This window comes from Canis aureus, chromosome 9 (genome assembly GCF_053574225.1).
Source record: "Canis aureus isolate CA01 chromosome 9, VMU_Caureus_v.1.0, whole genome shotgun sequence".
Classification (NCBI taxonomy): Eukaryota; Metazoa; Chordata; class Mammalia; order Carnivora; family Canidae; genus Canis; species Canis aureus.
The window spans coordinates 78,363,767-78,384,039 of record NC_135619.1 but is presented as its reverse complement, the minus strand read 5'-3'; the positions used below and the strand labels follow the sequence as shown (position 1 = coordinate 78,384,039).

Sequence of the window (20,273 nt, the reverse complement as noted above, 5' to 3'; positions counted from 1 at the left end):
AGGGTATAGAAACTTTACCCCTTTGGCTAGGGTTAATCCTGGTTATCTTCTGCTTTTGGGTGCAATTTAAGATTTTTTTGATGCCTTAACTTTTCTTTCCTTAATCTCATGGCTAGTGTATACTAATGGAAGTGATTTCTGAGCATTGATTTTGTATCTTGCCACACTGCCAAATTTCTGTATGAGTTCAATCAATCTTGGGGTGGAGTCTTTTGAATTTTCTAGATACAGTGTCATGTCATCTGTGAAAAGAAAAGGTTTTGACTTCTTTTTTTCTTTTTTGGTTTTGACTTCTTGTTTGTCAATATGAATTCCTTTTGTTTCTTTTTTAATCCTTATTGCTGAGGCTAGGACTTCTAGTACTATGGTGAATAACAGTGGTGAGAGTGGATATCCTTGTCTTGTTCCTGATCTTAGGGGAAAGGTTCCCGGTGTTTCCCCATTGAGAATGATATTTGCTGTGACCTTTTTGTAGATGGATTTTAAGATGCTGAGGAATGTTCCCACTATCCCTGCACTCTGAAGAGTTTTGATCAGGAATGGATGCTGTATTTTGTCAAATGCTTTCTTTGTTTCTATTGAGAAGATCCTATGGTTGCTGTTTTTTTCTCTTGTTGATGTGATCTATCATATTGATTGCTTTACGAGTGTTGAACCAGCCTTGCATCCCAGGTATAAATCCAACTTGGTCATGGTGAATTATTTTGTTAATATTCTGTTGTGTCCTCTTGGCCAGTGTCTTGTTGAGAATTTTTGCATCTGTGTTCATCAGGGTTATTGGTCTGTAATTCTCCATTTTGGTGGAGTCTTTGTCTGGTTTTGGATTTAAGGTGATTCTGGCCTCATAAAAAGAGTTTGGAAGTATTCTGTCCCTTTCTATCTTTCAGAACAGCTTTAGTAAATAGGTATGGCTTCTTCTTTAAATGTTTGATAGACTTCCCTGGGAAGCCATCTAGACCTGGACTTTTGTGTCTTGGAAGGTTTTAGATGACTGCTTCAATTTCCTCCTTGGTTATTTGCCTGTTCGGGATTTCTATTTCTTCTCGGTCCAGTTTTGCTTATTTGTGGTTTTCCAGAAAAGCATCAATTTCTTCTGGATTGCCTAATTTATTGGCATATGAGTGGTCCTAATATGTTTTTAAAAATCGTTTGTATCTCCTTCCTATTGGTTGTGACATATTGGGACTTCATCAAGATTCAAAGCTATGCACAACAAAATAGTCAACAAAACTCAAAGATAACTCAAAAATAACTCAAATATAATGGGAGAAGATATTTGTAAATGACCTATCAGATAAAGGGCTAATATCCAAGATCTATTTTAAAAAGTTATCTATGTTACTTGCTGGTATGAGGTGAGTTGAGGACCCGTACTCTTCCATGATCTTGCCCCCAGTATGTATGTATGTATTTATTTATTTATTTATTTATTTATTTATTTATTTATTATCAGACGAAGTGACAAAAGAGTTTGAAGGTAACAGATAGAAAATCTCAAGAAGATTCTTCAATGAGCACAAAGCCTGACCAGGGGTTGATCCCAGGAACTTGCATCATCATCTCAGCAGAAATCAAGAATTGATGGTTAACTGAAAGTTTCCCCATGGGCATCATCCTTGGGCCAATTTTTTAAAGAATGCATTTATTTATTAATGAGCGACACACAGAGACAGAGAAGTGGACTCCATGCAGCATGCCTGATGCTGGACTTGTCCTCATTACTCAGATATCATGCCCTGAGCCAAAGGCAGACACTTAACAACTAAGGCACCCAGGTGGGATTGAGTCCCACATTGGACTCCCTGCGTGGAGCCTGATTTTGCCTCTGCCTGTGTCTCTGCTCCTCTCTCTCTCTGTGTGTGTATGTATCTCTCATGAATATATAAATAGATTCTTTAAAAAATAAATAAAATGCAAGTAGGACAGGGAGTGCTACAGGATGTTGAAGTCTCCCATTTTTTCAGGAGCATTTAACAAGCTCTAGGCAATGAGTAGCACATTTGCAGGACAAGCAATTCCATGGCTTTTACATATCTGAGGTGTGAAGAGATGGAGGTGGGAATGCACTGATTACCTCACTGGATGCAGTATATTGGAGACACACTGATCCAGGAATAAGACATTCAGATCTCAGAGCCAACATCAGGTTTATAGAGGCTCTTTCATTCAGAGATGGCTTCACAATGAGGAGGATGTCCTGTGGCTTCTAGACCTTCAGTGGAGACATTCTCTCTACAGACAGTTCAGGGATCTAGAAGGAGACCTACGTCGTCAATGAGGATTTGGACTTGGGCCTCAGGTTTGTACATAGCACAGTCCTGTGGTGATGATCTGCTCCTTCTCTAGATGAGGCTTGTCTTGAGTATGAAATACTCCATCTCATGAATATGCAAATTGTCCGTGATGCATTAGGATAATAAGTATAGGAATATCTGTGCCCTGAATCACCAACACCTGCACACCCTTCCTCCAGAAGCCCCTGTGAGCACAGTGCTCACCATGGACCGCAGCTGGAGAATCTTCTTCCTGCTGGCACTGGCCACAGGTAGGGGACACCCCACAAGTAAGGCTGAGGATGGGACCAGGCCCAGTCAAGGATGACTTCATCCCTTCCTGTTCCTCTCCACAGGTGTGCACTCTGAGGTCCAGCTGGTGCAGTCTGGGGCTGAGGTGAAGAAGCCAGGGGCATCTGTGAAGGTCTCCTGCAAGACATCTGGATACACCTTCATTAACTACTATATGATCTGGGTACGACAGGCTCCAGGAGCAGGGCTTGATTGGATGGGACGGATTGATCCTGAAGATGGTGCCACAAGTTATGCACAGAAGTTCCAGGGCAGAGTCACCCTGACGGCAGACACATCCACAAGCACAGCCTACATGGAGCTGAGCAGTCTGAGAGCTGGGGACACAGCTGTGTACTACTGTGCGAGACACAGTGTGAGAACCCACATCCTGGAAGTGTCAGAAACCCTGGTGAGAGCACAGCTGTGATGGGTAATTGAGGAGTGATACAAACAAGGATTATCTGATTTCCTAATACCAACGTGTCAGGGGGTTTGGACAAACTTAATATACTCTTGTGCACATCATTCTCTCTACAAGGGTTCGAAGTGACAGTTACACAGAAAGAATGATCCTAGTTAAACACTTTGCATAAAAAATTTTTTATTACATTTTATCATGCAGATTTTTGCAACCTATTTGGACACAAAAGGTGAAACTCCTTGAGGTCTTATCTGGGAGGTGTTGGAAAGTGTTGTGCTACACGATCTGAGACTGTTGATTTGCCTGCAACAGGGTCAAAAATTTTCCCACTCGTTTTGAAATGTGACAGTGTGCTTGAAGAAAAGAAAGGATGTGAACATCATGGATGAATTTCTCTGCCCCACTCTCCGATTGATCATCATATTCCTCAGATTCTGGTAGGACACTTATGAACTCATGGTCACAAGTCCTGGGCTGACAAGTGTGCCAGGTTCAAGCTCAGTCTACATCAGCACATAATCTTGGCAGACACCCCCTTCAGTGCTGAGTTCCTACAGAGGCTCCTCCCCTCCTCCAGCCCACCCCAATGGTATCTCAGTCCTTAGGGTATTACTGGGAGTCACCACAACACGGGCATCTTTGGATGACCAGGGAAAATGTGACCTGAAAACCTAACCCATAGGCTTTCCATGGCCACAGTGTCCGGGTATCACACACAGGGCTCAGGTCTACAGGCATTAATTCCATACCGTCTGGAGGTTTACATAAACTCAATTCATATTGCAATTCAGCAAGATAACAGGTTATAAAACCAATGCACAGAAATCAGACATTTCTATATAGTGACAGTGAGACATGAGAAATAGAAACCCAGTAATCATTCCCATTTACAATTGTAATAACAATAGTTAAGCATGATCCAAAACAAAGAGGTAAAGGATCTGTACTGTGAGAACTGTAGAAAACTTAGAAAAGAAATTGAGGAAGACATGAAGAACTAAAGAAAAAAGAAATCCATGTTCAAGGATTAGAAGAAAATATATTTTTGAATATTTATGCTACCCAAGGAAATCAACATATATTTAAAAGATTTTATTTATGTATTCATGAGAGGAACAGAGAGGCAGACAGAGCAGATGGAGAAGCTGGTTCCCTGCAGGAAGCCCAAAAAGAGCCAGATATGGGACTCAATCCCAGGACTCTGGGATCATACCTTGAGCCAAAGGAGGACACTCATTGTGGACAGCCATGCAGAGGTCCCAGAAATTTAAATATTTAATGCTATTACTATCAAAATGTCTTCAAAGTATTTTTACAAAGCTGGAATAAACAATCCTAATATTTGAATGTAGCCAGAAAATACTTCAAATACCCACATGGATGTTGAAAAAGCAAAGTAAATGTGGAGGCATCAGAATCCCCCACTTCAAGCTGTGTGACAAAGCTGTGATTATTTTTTTTATAATAAATTTATTTTTTATTGGTGTTCAATTTACCAACATACAGAATAACACGCAGTGCTCATCCCGTCAAGTGCCCCCCTCAGTGCCCATCACCCATTCACCCCCAGACCCCGCTCTCCTCCATTCCATCACCCTTAGTTCGTTTCCCAGTTAGGGGTCTTTATGTTGTGTCTCCCTTTCTGATATTTCCCACACATTTCTTCTCTCTTCCCTTATGTTCCCTTTCACTATTATTTATATTCCCCAAATGAATGAGAACATATATTGTTTGTCCTTCTCCGATTGACTTACTTCACTCAGCATAGTACCCTCCAGTTCCATCCACGTTGAAGCAAATGGTGGGTATTTGTCGTTTCTAATGGTTGAGTAATATTCCATTGTATACATAAACCACATCTTCTTTATCCACTCATCTTTCGATGGACACCGAGGCTCCTTCCACTGTATGGCTATTATTCCTCAACATCTTAAAAGCCATCTACGAAAAGCCCACAGCAAAGCTGTGATCATTAAGACAGTATGGAGGAACCTCCACACAGTTATCCAGAGTGCCTGCACCAGTTAACATTCCCACCAACAGTGTAAGAGAGTTCCCTTTTCTCCGCATCCTCTCCAACATTTGTTGTTTCCTGCCTTGTTAGTTTGCCCCATTCTCACTGGTATGAGGTGGTATGTCATTGTGGTTTTGATTTGTGTTTCCCTGATGGCAAGTGATGCAGAGCATTTTCTCATATGCATGTTGGCCATGTCTATGTCTTCCTCTGTGAGATTTCTCTTCATGTCTTTTGCCCATTTCATGATTCGATTGTTTGTTTCTTTGGTGTTGAGTTTAATAAGTTCTTTATAGATCTTGGAAACTAGCCCTTTATCTGATATGTCATTTGCAAATATCTTCTCCCATTCTGTAGGTTGTCTTTGAGTTTTGTTGACTGTATTCTTTGCTGTGCAAAAGCTTCTTATCTTGATGAAGTCCCAATACTTCATTTTTGCTTTTGTTTCTTTTGCCTTTGTGGATGTATCTTGCAAGAAGTTACTATGGCCAAGTTCAAAAAGGGTGTTGCCTGTGTTCTTCTCTAGGATTTTGATGGAATCTTGTCTCACATTTAGATCTTTCATCCATTTTGAGTTTATCTTTGTGTATGGTGAAAGAGAGTGGTCTAGTTTCATTCTTCTGCATGTGGATGTCCAATTTTCCCAGCACCATTTATTGAAAAGACTGTCTTTCTTCCAATGGATAGTCTTTCCTCCTTTATCGAATATTAGTGGACCATAAAGTTCAGGGTCCACTTCTGGGTTCTCTATTCTGTTCCATTGATCTATGTGTCTGTTTCTGTGCCGGTACCACACTGTCTTGATGACCACAGCTTTGTAGTACAACCTGAAATCTGGCATTGTGATGCCCCCAGATATGGTTTTCTTTTTTAAAATTCCCCTGGCTATTCGGGGTCTTTTCTGATTCCACACAAATCTTAAAATAATTTGTTCTAACTCTCTGAAGAAAGTCCATGGTATTTTGATAGGGATTGCATTAACGTGTATATTGCCCTGGGTAAAATTGACATTTTCACAAGATTAATTCTGCCAATCCATGAGCATGGAATATTTTCCATCTCTTTGTGTCTTCCTCAATTTCTTTCAGAAGTGTTCTATAGTTCCTGTCCTATGACCCAGCAATTGCACTGTTGGGGATTTAACCCCAAAGATACAGATGCATTTAAACGCCGGGACACCTGCATCCCAATGTTTATAGCAGCAATGGCCACAATAGCCAAACTGTGGAAGGAGCCTCGGTGTCCATCGAAAGATGAGTGGATAAAGAAGATGTGGTTTATGTATACAATGGAATATTACTCAGCTATTAGAAATGACAAATACCCACCATTTGCTTCAATGTGAATGGAACTGGAGGGTATTATGCTGAGTGAAGTAAGTCAGTCAGAGAAGGACAAACATTATATGCTCTCATTCATGTGGGGAATATAAATAATAGTGAAAGGGAATATAAGGGAAGGGAGAAGAAATGTGTGGGAAATATCAGAAAGGGAGACAGAACGTAAAGACTGCTAACTCTGGGAAACGAACTAGGGGTGGTAGAAGGGGATGGGGGCGGGGGGTGGGAGTGATTGGGTGACAGGCACTGGGGGTTATCTGTATGTTGGTAAATTGAACACCAATAAAAAAAGAAATATTTGCAGGTAGCCTATCTTGGAAGTTGAAGGACACCGCACTGTTTTCAAGAATTCTGCTGAAAATGGAATTGATTCAATAAATATTAATATTTTGCCTCTTCTACTTCAAAAAAATACAGTATGGATCTGGTACAAAATAGACACATAGATGAAGGGAACAGAGTAGAGAACCCAGAAATGACCCACCCATCTATGTTGAAATCATCTTTGACACACAGACAGAAATATCAAAGGAAAACAAATCAAAGTAAAACAAAACAGAGTCTTCCAAATGTGGTGTTAGCATACTTGAACAGCTCTATGCAGAAGAATGAACCTTACCCACTTTCTTACACCAGACACAACAAAAAACTCAAAAAGGATGAAAGACCTCCATGTGAGACAGGAGTCACTCATAATCCTGCAGAAGAACACTGGCAAGAACCTCTCTGATATTGTTCACAACATGTTACAAGACATATTTCCAACGGAAAAAAAGACTATGGCAAAAACGACTGTTGGGACTTCATCAGGATAAAAAGTTCTTCACAGTAAAGGAAAGAGTCAGTTAAAAGGAAAAATACAAAAGGGGAAAAGATGTTTGCAAATTAGGAATATTACTCAGCTATTAGAAATGACAAATACCCACCATTTGCTTCAACGTGGATGGAACTGGAGGGTATTATGCTGAGTGAAGTAAGTCAGTCGGAGAAGGACAAACATTATATGTTCTCATTCATGTGGGGAATATAAATAATAGTGAAAGGGAATATAAGGGAAGGGAGAAGAAATGTGTGGGAAATATCAGAAAGGGAGACATAACGTAAAGACTGCTAACTCTGGGAAACGAACTAGGGGTGGTAGAAGGGGAGGAGGGCGGGGGGTGGGAGTGATTGGGTGACGGGCACTGGGGGTTATTCTGTATGTTGGTAAATTGAACACCAATAAAAAATAAAAAAAAGAAATTATTTAAAGGGTTAGTATCCAAAATCTATAAAGAACTTAGCAAACTCAACACTCAATGTTTAAAAATTCCAGTCAAGAAATGAGCTGAAAACACGAACATATATTTCTCCCAAGAGATATATAAATAGCCAACAAACATGAAAAATGCACCATATCACTCAGGTTCAGGAAAATACAATTCAAAACCACAAGGCGATATCATCTCGCACTGGTCAGAAGGGCTAAAATTAACAAGGCAAGAAAAAGCGGATGTTGGCAAGGATGTGGAGAAGTTGAACCCTCTTGCACCTTTGGTGGAGATGCACCTGGTGCTCCACTTTGAATACAGTAGATCTGTGCACACCCCAGGGCTCAGGAACCTGGGCACTGAGACACTGGACCACCAGGTAGGGGAGCAGCCAGCCCTGGTGAGGAAGAGGAATGTGATCCTTTGGGCCCCTCAGGACCCTCTGACAACAGGTCCCAGCCTCAGGGGTAGGTACAGAGTGAGTCTGGGAATATAGGTCTCTCCTGTCGGGCTCTGCAGTTTCTGTAGCTGGGAATAGATCCAGGATTAGAACATCTCTCAATATTTATCTGCCTCTGGGTGTCAATGTCCCTGAGAACCTCACCATCTGGGGAAATGATCAGGGCCTCCAGGGCCCTCATCAGTTCAGAACCTGGAAGATGGTGAATAAGACAAATGATCTGATTTTTACCTTCCCTACAATTACAGATGTGATGCTGTCTCTGTAATGGATTAGGTTTCAAAGGCATCTGAATTGGTGGAGCCACTCTGGAAAACTGTGTGTAGGTTCCTCTAATAGGTAAAAATATAGCTACCCTACAACACAGGAATTACAATACTGGGGATTTACCCCAAAGATACAGATGCAGTGAAACAGCAGGACACCTGCACCCCAACGTTTATAGCAGCAATGTCCACAATAGCCAGACTGTGGAAGGAACCTTGGTGCCCCTCGAAAGATGATGGATAAATAAGATGTGGTCTATGTATACAATGGAATATTATTCAGCCATTAGAAAGGATGAATACCCACCATTTGCTTCAACGTGGATGGAACTGTTGGGTATTATGCTGAGTGGAGTAAGTCAATTGAAGAAGGACAAACATTAAATGGTTTAACTCATGGGGAATATTAAAAATAGTGAAAGAAAAAAGGGGAAAGCAGAGAAAATGAGTGGGAAACATCAGAGATGGAGACAGAACATAAGAGACTCCTAACTCTGGGAAATGAACAAATGGTAGTGGAAGGGGAGGTGGGCAGGGTATGGGGTGACGGGCACTGTGGGGGGCACTTGAAGGGATTATTACTGGGTGTTTTACTATATGTTGGCAATTGAATTTAAATTAAAAGGAAACTTAAAGAATTGGAAGTTGCCCACATACACAGAGATAATGATGCAAATAGTCTCTGCAATGACTATCTCAGACGTCCTCTGAAAATAGATTTAATCTGGGCAGAAATGGGCCAGTCTATTGAGACATGGAATTAAACGTCACATGCCAATCTCCTGTAAATTGGGCATCCATATTCATCACACTCATTCTGTAAAGAAGATAAGTAACAGCGATGCCAAGGTGGCTCAGCATTTCAGTGCCTGCCTTCAGCCCAGGGCATGATCCTGGTGTCCCAGGATTGTGTCCTGCACTGGGGTCCCTGCATGGAGCCTGCTTCTCCCTCTGCCTGTGTCTCTTCCTCTCACTCCGTGTCTCTCATGAATAAATAAATAAAAATTTTTATTTATTTTTTTTAATTTTTATTTATTTATGATAGTCACAGAGAGAGAAAGAGAGGCAGAGACACAGGCAGAGAGAAGCAGGCTCCATGCACTGGGAGCCCGACGTGGGAATCGATCCTGGGTCTACAGGATCGTGCCCTAGGCCAAAGGCAGGCGCCAAACCACTACGCCACCCAGGGATACCAATAAAAACTTTTAAAAAAAGAAAGTAAACAACAGGGTGTTAATTTCACCTTATATGAGACAAATATTCTGTATACAATGAAAATACAATGGCACCTTCCAAAGAATGTGAGATGAAGCCCTTCAGTGATGTTTACTCTTCTCCTCAACACCTGTAACTGAAATACTATGATTATCAGTGAGAAGTCTCATTTAACTTTACAGTATATTGAACAAATTTTATCCTGATGCACCAGGACTGGGAGAGACTCGGCTCCCTGATTCCACATGAGCTGATAGGGAAAGGACCATCTAGGACCTGGATCCTCTGCAGATACATCTCCATGCGCTTGGACCTCAATCTTCCCAGATACCAGAACTGTGAGAAATTAGAGTCTGTAATTTCATCCATCCAGTCCTTGAATAATGTTACAGAAGCCTGAACAGGGTACGGCCATAGTTACACATGAACGCAAGTAATGATACTCTGGTGTTTCCACAAGTTGTGTTTGTGGTGACCCTGGAGTATCTGAGTGTTACCATCTCCTTACAGAGTTGTGTTATACTGATTGCTGTGAAGTGACGCTTCATGACTGGATTTGACTTTGGTACCCTATATCCCCAGCCTACTACCTCTCTGGAGGTAAGGGAGGTTCCTCTAGGTGAGTTTATGTCTGGAAACCCTCAAAAACCTACAATAATTGTTTACCCTTTATCTATATATTTATATGCAACCATTTTTCTAGAGGGTTTCTACACCACCTTGGTGGCATGACCTGGTGTCGACAATATCTCTCAGCTCTGCCATTCTATTGCATAGTTTACACGTGAACTTACTGTTAGTAAGCAGTTTCAAGAAATTAAGTCCACAAGTGAAAAGGGAGTCCACCTAATGGCAGGAAGTAAATCTGTGGTGTGATCAACTCATTCCATGTAGCAGAATTGGAGAACCATCCTCAGAATCAGAATAGGGAACATAGGGCCCAGAAACCTCTGCAAACAACCCTTGTCATTCTTTACTCATTAAGTGACCCAAACACAAATCCTGGGATTCAATATCCACAAACGCAATGTCGTATTGTCTAACAGACAGAAGAGGTGCCTACAGTGGTCATTGTCTGGGTGTCGTTTTTACATAGCTCCTGCACGAGAAAATGCAATACATCTTCCCTTAGATTTGTCTTATATCTACTGAGATAATAGAGCAGATACAGAAACCAGAAGAATAGAAGAAAAATCTTTCTGCCCCAAGAAGATAAAGACTCAGTAAGGCAAATTAGGAAATAAAATTATAAAAATAATAAAATCAGGAGAGAGGAAGAACATTATTGTTTCCATATGACATGATCTGCTACATGAGCAAACTCCATAAACTCCAAAAACTCTAGGAATTAATGAGAGATTTTAGGGAATATTCAGGATATAAAATCAACATATACAGTGATGAATCCACACAGTAACAAAAAATTATCTTTATAAAATAAACAAAAATGATCCATTTATATAACATCAAAAATAAAAATTTAGTGTTAAATTCCTTTTTTTATAAATTTATTTTTTATTGGTGTTCAATTTACCAAAATAGAAAAACACACAGTGCTCATTCCATCATGTGCCCCCCTCAGTGCCCGTCACCCAGTCATCCCATCACCCCTCCCACCTCCCTTTACACCACCCCTATTTAGTTTCCCAGAGCTAGGAGTCTCTCAGGTTCTGTCTCCCTTTCTGATATTTCCAACTCATTTTTTCTCCTTTCCCCTTTATTCCCTTTCACTATTTTTTATATTCCCCAAAATGAATGAGACCATATAATGTTTGTCCTTCTCCGATTGATGTATTTCACTCAGCATAATACCCTCCAGTTCCATCCATGTCAAAGCAAATGTTGGGTACTTGTCGTTTCTAATGGCTGAGAAATATTCCATTGTATACATAAACCACATCTTCTTTATGCATTCATCTTTCGATCGACACAGAAGCTCCTTCCACAGTTTGGCTACTGTGGACATTGCTGCTGTGAACATTGAGGTGCAGGAGTCCTGCCATTTCACTGCATCTGTATCTTTGGTGTAAATCCCCAGGGGTGCATTGCTGGGTGGTGAGGCAAATCTATTTTTAACTCCTTGAGGAACCTCCACATAGTTTTCCAGGGTGGCTGCACCAGTTCACATTCCCATCAACAGTGCAAGAGGGTTCCCTTTTCTCCACATCCTCTCCAACATTTGTGGTTTCTTGCCTTGTTAATTTTCCCCATTCTCACTGGTGTGAAGTGGTATCTCATTGTGGTTTTGATTTGTATTTCCCTGATGGCAATTGATGTGGAGCATTTCCTCATGTGCTTTTTGGCCATGTCGATGTCTTCCTCTGTGAGATTTATCTTCATGTCTTTTGCCCATTTCATGATTGGATTGTTTGTTTCTTTGCTGTTGAGTTAAAAAAGTTCTTTATAGAACTTGGAAACTAGCCCTTTATTTGATACATAATTTGAAAATATCTTCTCCCATTCTGTAGATTGTCTTTTAGTTTTGTTGGCTGTATCTTTTGCTCTGCAAAAGCTTCTTATCCTGATGAAATCCCAATAGTTCATTTTTGCTTTTGTTTCTCTTCCCTTCATGGATGTATCTTGCAAGAAGTTACTGTGGCCAAGTTCAAAAAGGGTGTTGCCTGTGTTCTCTAGGATTTTGATGGAATCTTGTCTTTTTTTTCCTTTTTTTTAATTTATTTTTTATTGGTGTTCAGTTTACTAACATACAGAATAATCCCCAGTGCCCGTCACCCATTCACTCCCACCCCCCGCCCTTCTCCCCTTCCACCACCCCTAGTTCGTTTCCCAGAGTTAGCAGTCTTTACATTCTGTCTCCCTTTCTGATATTTCCCACACATTTCTTCTCCCTTCCCTTACATTCCCTTTCACTATTATTTATATTTCCCAAATGAATGAGAACATATAATATTTGTCCTTCACCGACTGACTTACTTCACTCAGCATAATACCCTCCAGTTCCATCCACGTTGAAGCAAATGGTGAGTATTTGTCATTTCTAATAGCTGAGTAATATTCCATTGTATACATAAACCACATCTTCTTTATCCATTCATCTTTCGTTGGACACCGAGGGTCCTTCCACAGTTTGGCTATCGTGGCCATTGCTGCTATAAACATCGGGGTGCAGGTGTCCCGGCATTTCATTGCATTTGTATCTTTGGGGTAAATCCCCAACAGTGCCATTGCTGGGTCGTAGGGCAGGTCTATTTTTAACTCTTTGAGGAACCTCCACACAGTTTTCCAGAGTGGCTGCACCAGTTCACATTCCCACCAACAGTGTAAGAGGGTTTCCTTTTCTCCGCATCCTCTCCAACATTTGTTGTTTCCTGCCTTGCTAATTTCCCCCATTCTCACTGGTGTGAGGTGAAATCTCTTTGTGGTTTTGATTTGTATTTCCCTGATGGCAAGTGATGCAGAGCATTTTCTCATATGCATGTTCGCCATGTCTATGTCTTCCTCTGTGAGATTTCTCTTCATGTCTTTTGCCCATTTCATGATTAGATTGTTTGTTTCTTTGGTGTTGAGTTTAATAAGTTCTTTATAGATCTTGGAAACTAGCCCTTTATCTGATATGTCATTTGCAAATATCTTCTCCCATTCTGTAGGTTGTCTTTGAGTTTTGTTGACTGTATCCTTTGCTGTGCAAAAGCTTCTTATCTTGATGAAGTCCCAATAGTTCATTTTTGCTTTTGTTTCTTGGAATCTTGTCTTACATTTAGATCTTTCATCCATTTTGAGTTTATCTTTGTGTATGGTGCAAGAGAGTGGTCTAGTTTCATTCTTCTGCATGTGGATGTCAATTTCAATGGGAGATAAAATACGATACAAAATGACCTATTTTCAGGAAAGCCTTTTTATAAAAACAAACCGATATGAAAAGATAACACTTCTCACAGATGAGAACTTCATATTTCCACCGTCATAACTGCACGAAATGATCTGCAAAGGTAATGCAATCCTTGCTATTTATTTGTTAGAATCGAATTGTAGTCAGAAGCTGAATATATACTCAGACAACATGCAAAAAGGGCCCTCCCTCCACTGATTAAACCAGCCCAGCCCCAACCCTGCAGCTGGGAGAGGAGACCCAGCCCCAGGATCCCCAGGTGACCCTTTCAGGGATCATGACAGAACACAGACAAACCACCATGGAGTCTGTGCTTGGCTAAGTATTCCCTGTCGCTATTTTAAAAGGTAATTCATGGTGAAGAAGGGACTTTGAGTATGTGAGAGGAAGTGAGTGAGAGAAACAGGGGATGTGGGACAGTTTCCTGACCAGGATGTCTTGTGTCTGCAGGTGTCCAGGGTGAGGTGCAGCTGGTGGAGTCCTGGGGAGACCTGGTGAAGACTGGAGGTTCCCTGAGACTCTCCTGTCTCCTGTGTGGCTTCCGGATTCACCTTCAGTAACTACAGCATGATCTGGGTCCGCCAGGCTCCAGGGAAGGGGCTGCAGTGGATCACAACTATTAGCAATAGTGGAAGTAGCACAAACCACGCAGACACAGTAAAGGGCCGATTTACCATCTCCAGAGACAACACCAAGAACACGCTGTATCTACAGATGAGCAGCCTGAGAGCCGATGACACGGCCCTGTATTACTGTGTGAGGGACACAGTGAGGGGACCTCATTGTGAACCCAGGCACAAACCTCCCTGTAGAAGGGGATTGGGACCACCAGGGGTGTACACTCCTCACCACTTGTGTCTTGAAGGCCCAGGAGCAGGTGCAGATGGATCTTCTGGGCAGGTTTCCCGTCAGGGTCTGGGCTTCCTCTCCAGGAACAGTTTTCCCCAGGGAGTCTCTCTGGGCACAGGATTCTGTGCTCACCATCTCAGTCTCTAACTTATAAACTTCATTGTCATAAGAAAGCAATATATTCAAATGTCCATAAATGACAGTGACTCTTGCTTTGCTCATTCCTTATTTAGTTTCTGATTTGGAAACTTTGCTTGTTTTACTCAACAACTCTTCTTATATGCACAAGGATATATTTGCTTAAACTTTCTTACTACTCTCCCTAAATATCAGTTTATTACTCATATCTCTTACTGCAACTTCTCCTTTATAAAGTCCCAGCTGTATACATGGATTACAACAGGTCCAACCAGCTAGTGTTCATGGTTCTTTGAAACAGCATAAAGTACATTCTACTCATGACTCTACAAAAGCTCAAAAATCAAAAGGAAAGAAGATGGAGTGCAGGCATGACCTCAGTCTTGAACCACACTGAGAGAATACATATTAGCATCAGCCCAGGAAAGCAAGGGACACCAAGAAGTACATTGTGAGGAGTGTAGTCTAAAGAGCCCCCCCACACACACACATGAGAGTACAATCCTTTATCACTTTCATCATTGTGTCTGTTGATTTCAGGGCAGGCCTCTAAGCAAGTCATAAGTGCTTGGATTTGGGATGGACACTGCCTCAAAATGTGTGTTGTGGGTCAGTGTTGGGGATGAGGTGTTGCTCTAGGAGGGGCTTGTGTGGAATCAGTGTCTCTCCTGCATCAAAGGATGAAATTCAAGTTTTCCTGCTGCATTTCCCATGGGTTGAGCAGGAAGGGAAGAGGGAGGACTGGTGATCACAGGAGTAAGCAGGTGACACTCAAAGATATGGTGTGATAAAATATTCCACTAAACTATTATGAAAACTGAGAGAAAAAAGTGGAGGAGGACCTTCTACCTGCAGGGAATAACTCATGGATCCTTCAGGTGCTGATATCAGCTCACTGTGTGTGACCAAACCATGCCCCTGTTGGAACCTAACATCCATGTGATGAGAGGAGGAAGTGGGGCCTTAAGGGAGCATTTAGGTCAGGAGGTGCAGTCTCATAATGGGATCGGGAACCTTATACAGCAGGACTGGGAAACCTCCCCACACTCTGACCCCATGTGAGGTGATGGGGAAAGGACAGGCTAGGACAGGAGCACTCTCCAGACACCACATCTGCCTGCACCTGGACCTCAGACATCCCAGACTTCAGAACTGTGAGAATGAATGTCTGTTGTTTAATCCACCCAGTCTGGGAATGTGGTGACATCATCCAGACACACTAAAACAGTGTCTTTCCACTTTTTTTAAATTTTTATTTATTTATGATAGTCACAGAGAGAGAGAGAGAGAGGCAGAGGGAGAAGCAGGCTCCATTCACCGGGAGCCCGATGTGGGATTCAATCCCGGGTCTCCAGGATCGCGCCCTGGGCCAAAGGCAGGCGCCTAACTGCTGTGCCACCCAGGGATCCCCTCTTTCCACTTTTTTGTCCTCTACAAACTGTTTCCAAGAAAACACTCAATTTATGACAAGAGAACAGGAAACCCAAACCTGGACTCACTGTCCTCTGCCACCTTCCATGCCCCTCTGCTTAGCAGCTGTGCATCACGTTGGTGACACACATTCTTCCTACAACCTTGGGGTTCTTTTGACCCATTAGTATCCTGGGATTCCTCCCAATTTACTACCTGAGCAGCTTTAACCCAGGCACATCCCCATGGAAGTGGAGGTCTAAAAGTTCAGAATTTCTTGTCTGCTGCTCATAATACTATACAGAATATTCTGGATCAGCCTCCATCCTGCCCTCATCGCCACAGCTATATATCCCTATGACAACATCCACAACTCCTGCGTCCAAAATGACGTTGATTTTCTACCTCTGAACTTGCAATTCCTGTTCTCACGGAACTCTGAGTGATTTCCTGCATGATCAGAATGATTTGATAAATATCTCTCATGTTCCAGGAACAAGACAAGCTCAGGAACTTTAGTCCAGCATCTTAACTCCTCCTTCCTAACGCTGTTATAGCAAACACCTTGTGGGGAATTCCCTCTGTTTTATATGCAGGGATTAAAATGGGGATTCTGGAATTTGATGTCAACGTCGACTAAATTTATATCCTTCCCAACTCTTATATCAGTCCTGTGGATTCATTTTGTGTTTGAGTGTATGTTGTACAATTATTAAATTATTTTGCACTAAGTAACGGTGACATGTATGGTCCATGCACATATTGTCCCTAATTAGTACATAGAGAGGAAAGCACCTCTCAACATATGACACGAGCTTTGAGCAGGAGGTTGGGCAACCTCCGCAAGGAAAAGAATTTTGGGACTATTATTATCACAATTCTATGTCTTCATGCCATTGAGGAAGATGCACTTTGGATGCTGTGGGCAGCTGGCAGTCTCCCTGATGTACAGGATTCCCTCAGGAAGGGAAACTGCTGGATCTGGAGACAGAAGAGTAGTCCTATCTCATTTGGCAGGATCAAAGAGAGTGACCTGAGAAACCCTAAATTGAGGTGGATCAGAGCAGGAAACTAGAATTGAAATTCCTGAATCATGGCATTTTCTGTAAGTTTCTCTCTTCCTCTGTTTGTACAAAACCCAGTTTTAGTTCCTGCTCCAGAAAAACATGTTTATGATAGAGTTCACATAGGGTGCTGGGTCTGGGTTCAGAGAGTGTCTGTGGTGTGTGCTGCATGCTCTGTGCTGTCCTGTTTTGGCTGCTATTTCCTCCAGGACAGGCATCTACACAGGCCCTCCTTGCCTGCAGTGAGCAGTGTGTGGTGCCTGGCCAACATGTGGTGAGTTTTAACTGGGTGTGCTCTGGTCTGCCTGTTAAATGAGCCCTGATTCCCCCTCCACTAGAAATGAAGCCCTGCTGAATTCTCTGGTCTGGAGATGTCGGTGGGCAAGGGTGTAGCGATTCAGGGAAACCATACAGTGTGACATCAAATAAGTAATAGTAGACCTACTCTATGACCCGCAACTGTACGACTGGGCATTTACTCTAAGAATACAAAAGTACTAAGATGCCTCAGTATCTCAGGAGTTGAGTGCATGCCTTCAGCTCAGGTCAGTTCCCAATCTGGGGTTTGAGTCTCATATCGGGTCCCTGGGAGGAGCCTGTTTCTCACACTTTATCACTCTCTTTGTGTCTCCCATGAATAAATAAATAAAATCATTAAAACGAAAAGTATTCTGAGACACCTGGGTGGCTCAGTGGTTGAGCATCTGCCTTTGGCTTATGGCATAATCCCAGAGTTTGGGGATCGATTCCCACATCGGGCTTCCTGCATTTACCCTGCTTCTCCCTCTGCTGTGTCTCTGTCTCTCTGTGTGTGTCTTTCTCATGTATAAATAAATAAAGTCTTCAAAAAAATAAAAGAAAAAATACAAAAATACAAATTCAAAGGGATATATGCACCTGGATTTTTACAGCAGCATTATGTACATTAGTCAAACTATCAAAACTATCCATACATGGAATGAAATCTAATCCTTTTGGAACTATGGGGATGGAGGTAGCAAGTATAATGCTAAATGAAGTGAGTCAGTCAAAGTAAGGCAATCACTGTATTATTTCAGTCATGTATTGAATTTAAGAAAGAAAAAATATGAGCAAATGGGAATAAAGTCGATACGTAGACCAAGGATATATACAGACAATGCTATAAAACTAGGAATCAATTACTAGAAGGAGTTTAGAAGAACACCAAAACATGGGTTAAAGGGAATCCTACTAAAAGATGAACAGGTCAACAAGGAAATGAGAAAAGTACTAAAAATATTCTTGCACACTAATGAAAATGAAAGCCTATCTATTCAAAACTGTTGCCATACAAAAATATAGTCATAAGAGGGAAATACATCGCACCACAAGTTTTCCTCTAACAATTTGAAAAAGAAAAACAAATAAACAAACTATCCTCGCACATAAAGGAATTGGAGAAAGAACAGCAGGTAAGCTCTACACCAAGTAGAAGAAGAGATATAATAAAGATTCTAGCAAAACTCAGAGAAATAGAGCCTAGATGAATTCTAGAACACATCAATCACACCAGGATCTGGTTCTTTGAAAGAATTAATAAGGAAGATACACACCTAGCTAGGTAATTAAAAGAAAAAGCTGAAAGAGGAAGAAGTAGAAAAGAAGAAAATATCAATAAAAAGCGAGGAAATTGAGGCTGCTATCAAAATCCTCCCAAGACACAAACCCCCAGGGCCTGAGGCTTCCCAGGAGATTTCTTCCAAATATTTAAAGAAGAAATAGTACTGTTAGGACTGAAGCTGATTCAAATGATAGAGAAAGAAGGATTACTTCTAAATCCCTTCTATGGGGCCAGCATTACCTTGATCCCAATACCAGACAAAAACACCGCCAAAAGTGGAATTATAAACCATTATTCCTGATAACATGGATGTTAAATTCTCACCAAGATACTAGACAACAGGATAAAAAAATACATAAAGACCAGTATTCACCGTTACCAGGTGGGATTTGTCCCTGGAATAATATGGTGGCCCAAAATATGTAAAACAATCAGTGTAATAGTACACATCAATAATAGAAAAGACAGGGACTCCTGAATGGCTCAGTGGTTTAGTGCCTGCCTTTGGCCCATGGCATGATCCTGAAGGCCCAGGATTGAGTCCCATGTAGAGTACCTGCATGGAGCCTATTCTTCTGCCTGTGTCTCTGACTCTCTCTCTCTCTCTCTCTCTCAAATAAATAAATAAATAAATAAATAAATAAATAAATAAAATCTTAAAAAAATAATAGAAAAGACAAGATGTATATGGTCCTTTCTCTAATTGCAGAGAACTCATAGGGCAAATTACAGCAGGGATTGCTGATTAATATTCTTCAAATAGAGGATAGAGAAAACATTCTTCAATGTCTTAAAAGCTAATTATGAAACGTTCAGAATGAATCTCATACCAACTGGGGATCAAAAGAGCTTAAAAATGTTCAGGAAGCTCAGGAAGACAGCGGAAGTGCCCACTCTCACCACTTCTGCTCACAAAAGAAGTATAATTCCTAGATTCAACAATAAGACAACAAAATAATAAAATCATTCAAAATGGCAAAGAAGAAATCAAACTCTCCTTCTGTAGACGACATGATATTTGTATGTAAACTCCAAGAGATACCACCTAAAATTTCTATAAATGATATAGCAAATTAGCGACATTGCAGGAGATGAAACCAAGGCATAGAAGACAGCTGCATTCCTACACACTAACAATGATACTGTTAACAGAGAAAAGAGTGTATTGAACTCATTTACAATGGCACCAACCATATGATATATAGGATTAAACCTAACCAATGAGGTCAGGGATCTGTACTTTAAATCTAGAGAACACTTTATGAAAGAAATTAATGAAGACACAAAGAGATGGAGAACATCCAATTCTCATGGATCAGAAGAATAAACATTTTGAAAATGTCTAAGCTACCCAGGGCCATCTAGACACTGAATATATTCCTGTTAAAATACCACAATCTTTCTTCCCGGTGATGGAACAAATAATCCTGATTTCTACAAAATCAGAAAAGATATCCAATTGCCAGAGTAAGGTTTACAAAGAAAGCCAAAGCTGGAGACATCAGAATGCCCAATTTCAAGCTGTATGAAAAAGCTGTGATCATTAAGACAGTCTGGTCCTGGCACAAAAACAGACACTAAGATCAATAGAACAGAATAGAGAACCCAGAAATGGACCCTTAAATGTATGGTCAATAATCTTTGACAAAACAGGAAAGAATATCCCTTGGGAAAATAAAACCGTCTCAAAAACAATTGGCATTGTGAGAATTGAACAGCCCCTGTAGAACAATTAAAGGGACAAATCTCATATGCAAGTAAAGAAGATAAAGTCAAAATGGTTAAAAGATCTAAATGTGAGATAACAATCCATCAAAATCTCTGCGAGGAGAAGAGAGGGAACAACT

At 41.1% G+C, this 20,273-nt stretch overlaps 1 gene segment (V, D, J or C); it reads left to right on the top strand.

Moving 5' to 3' along the window:
• The first annotated feature begins 2,449 nt into the window (after positions 1 to 2,449).
• On the top strand, positions 2,450 to 2,994 carry LOC144321322 (immunoglobulin heavy variable 1-46-like). The segment is given in 2 exon segments: positions 2,450 to 2,545; positions 2,630 to 2,994. Coding segments are annotated over 2 exon segments (411 nt in total).
• The last annotated feature ends 17,279 nt before the right edge of the window (positions 2,995 to 20,273 follow it).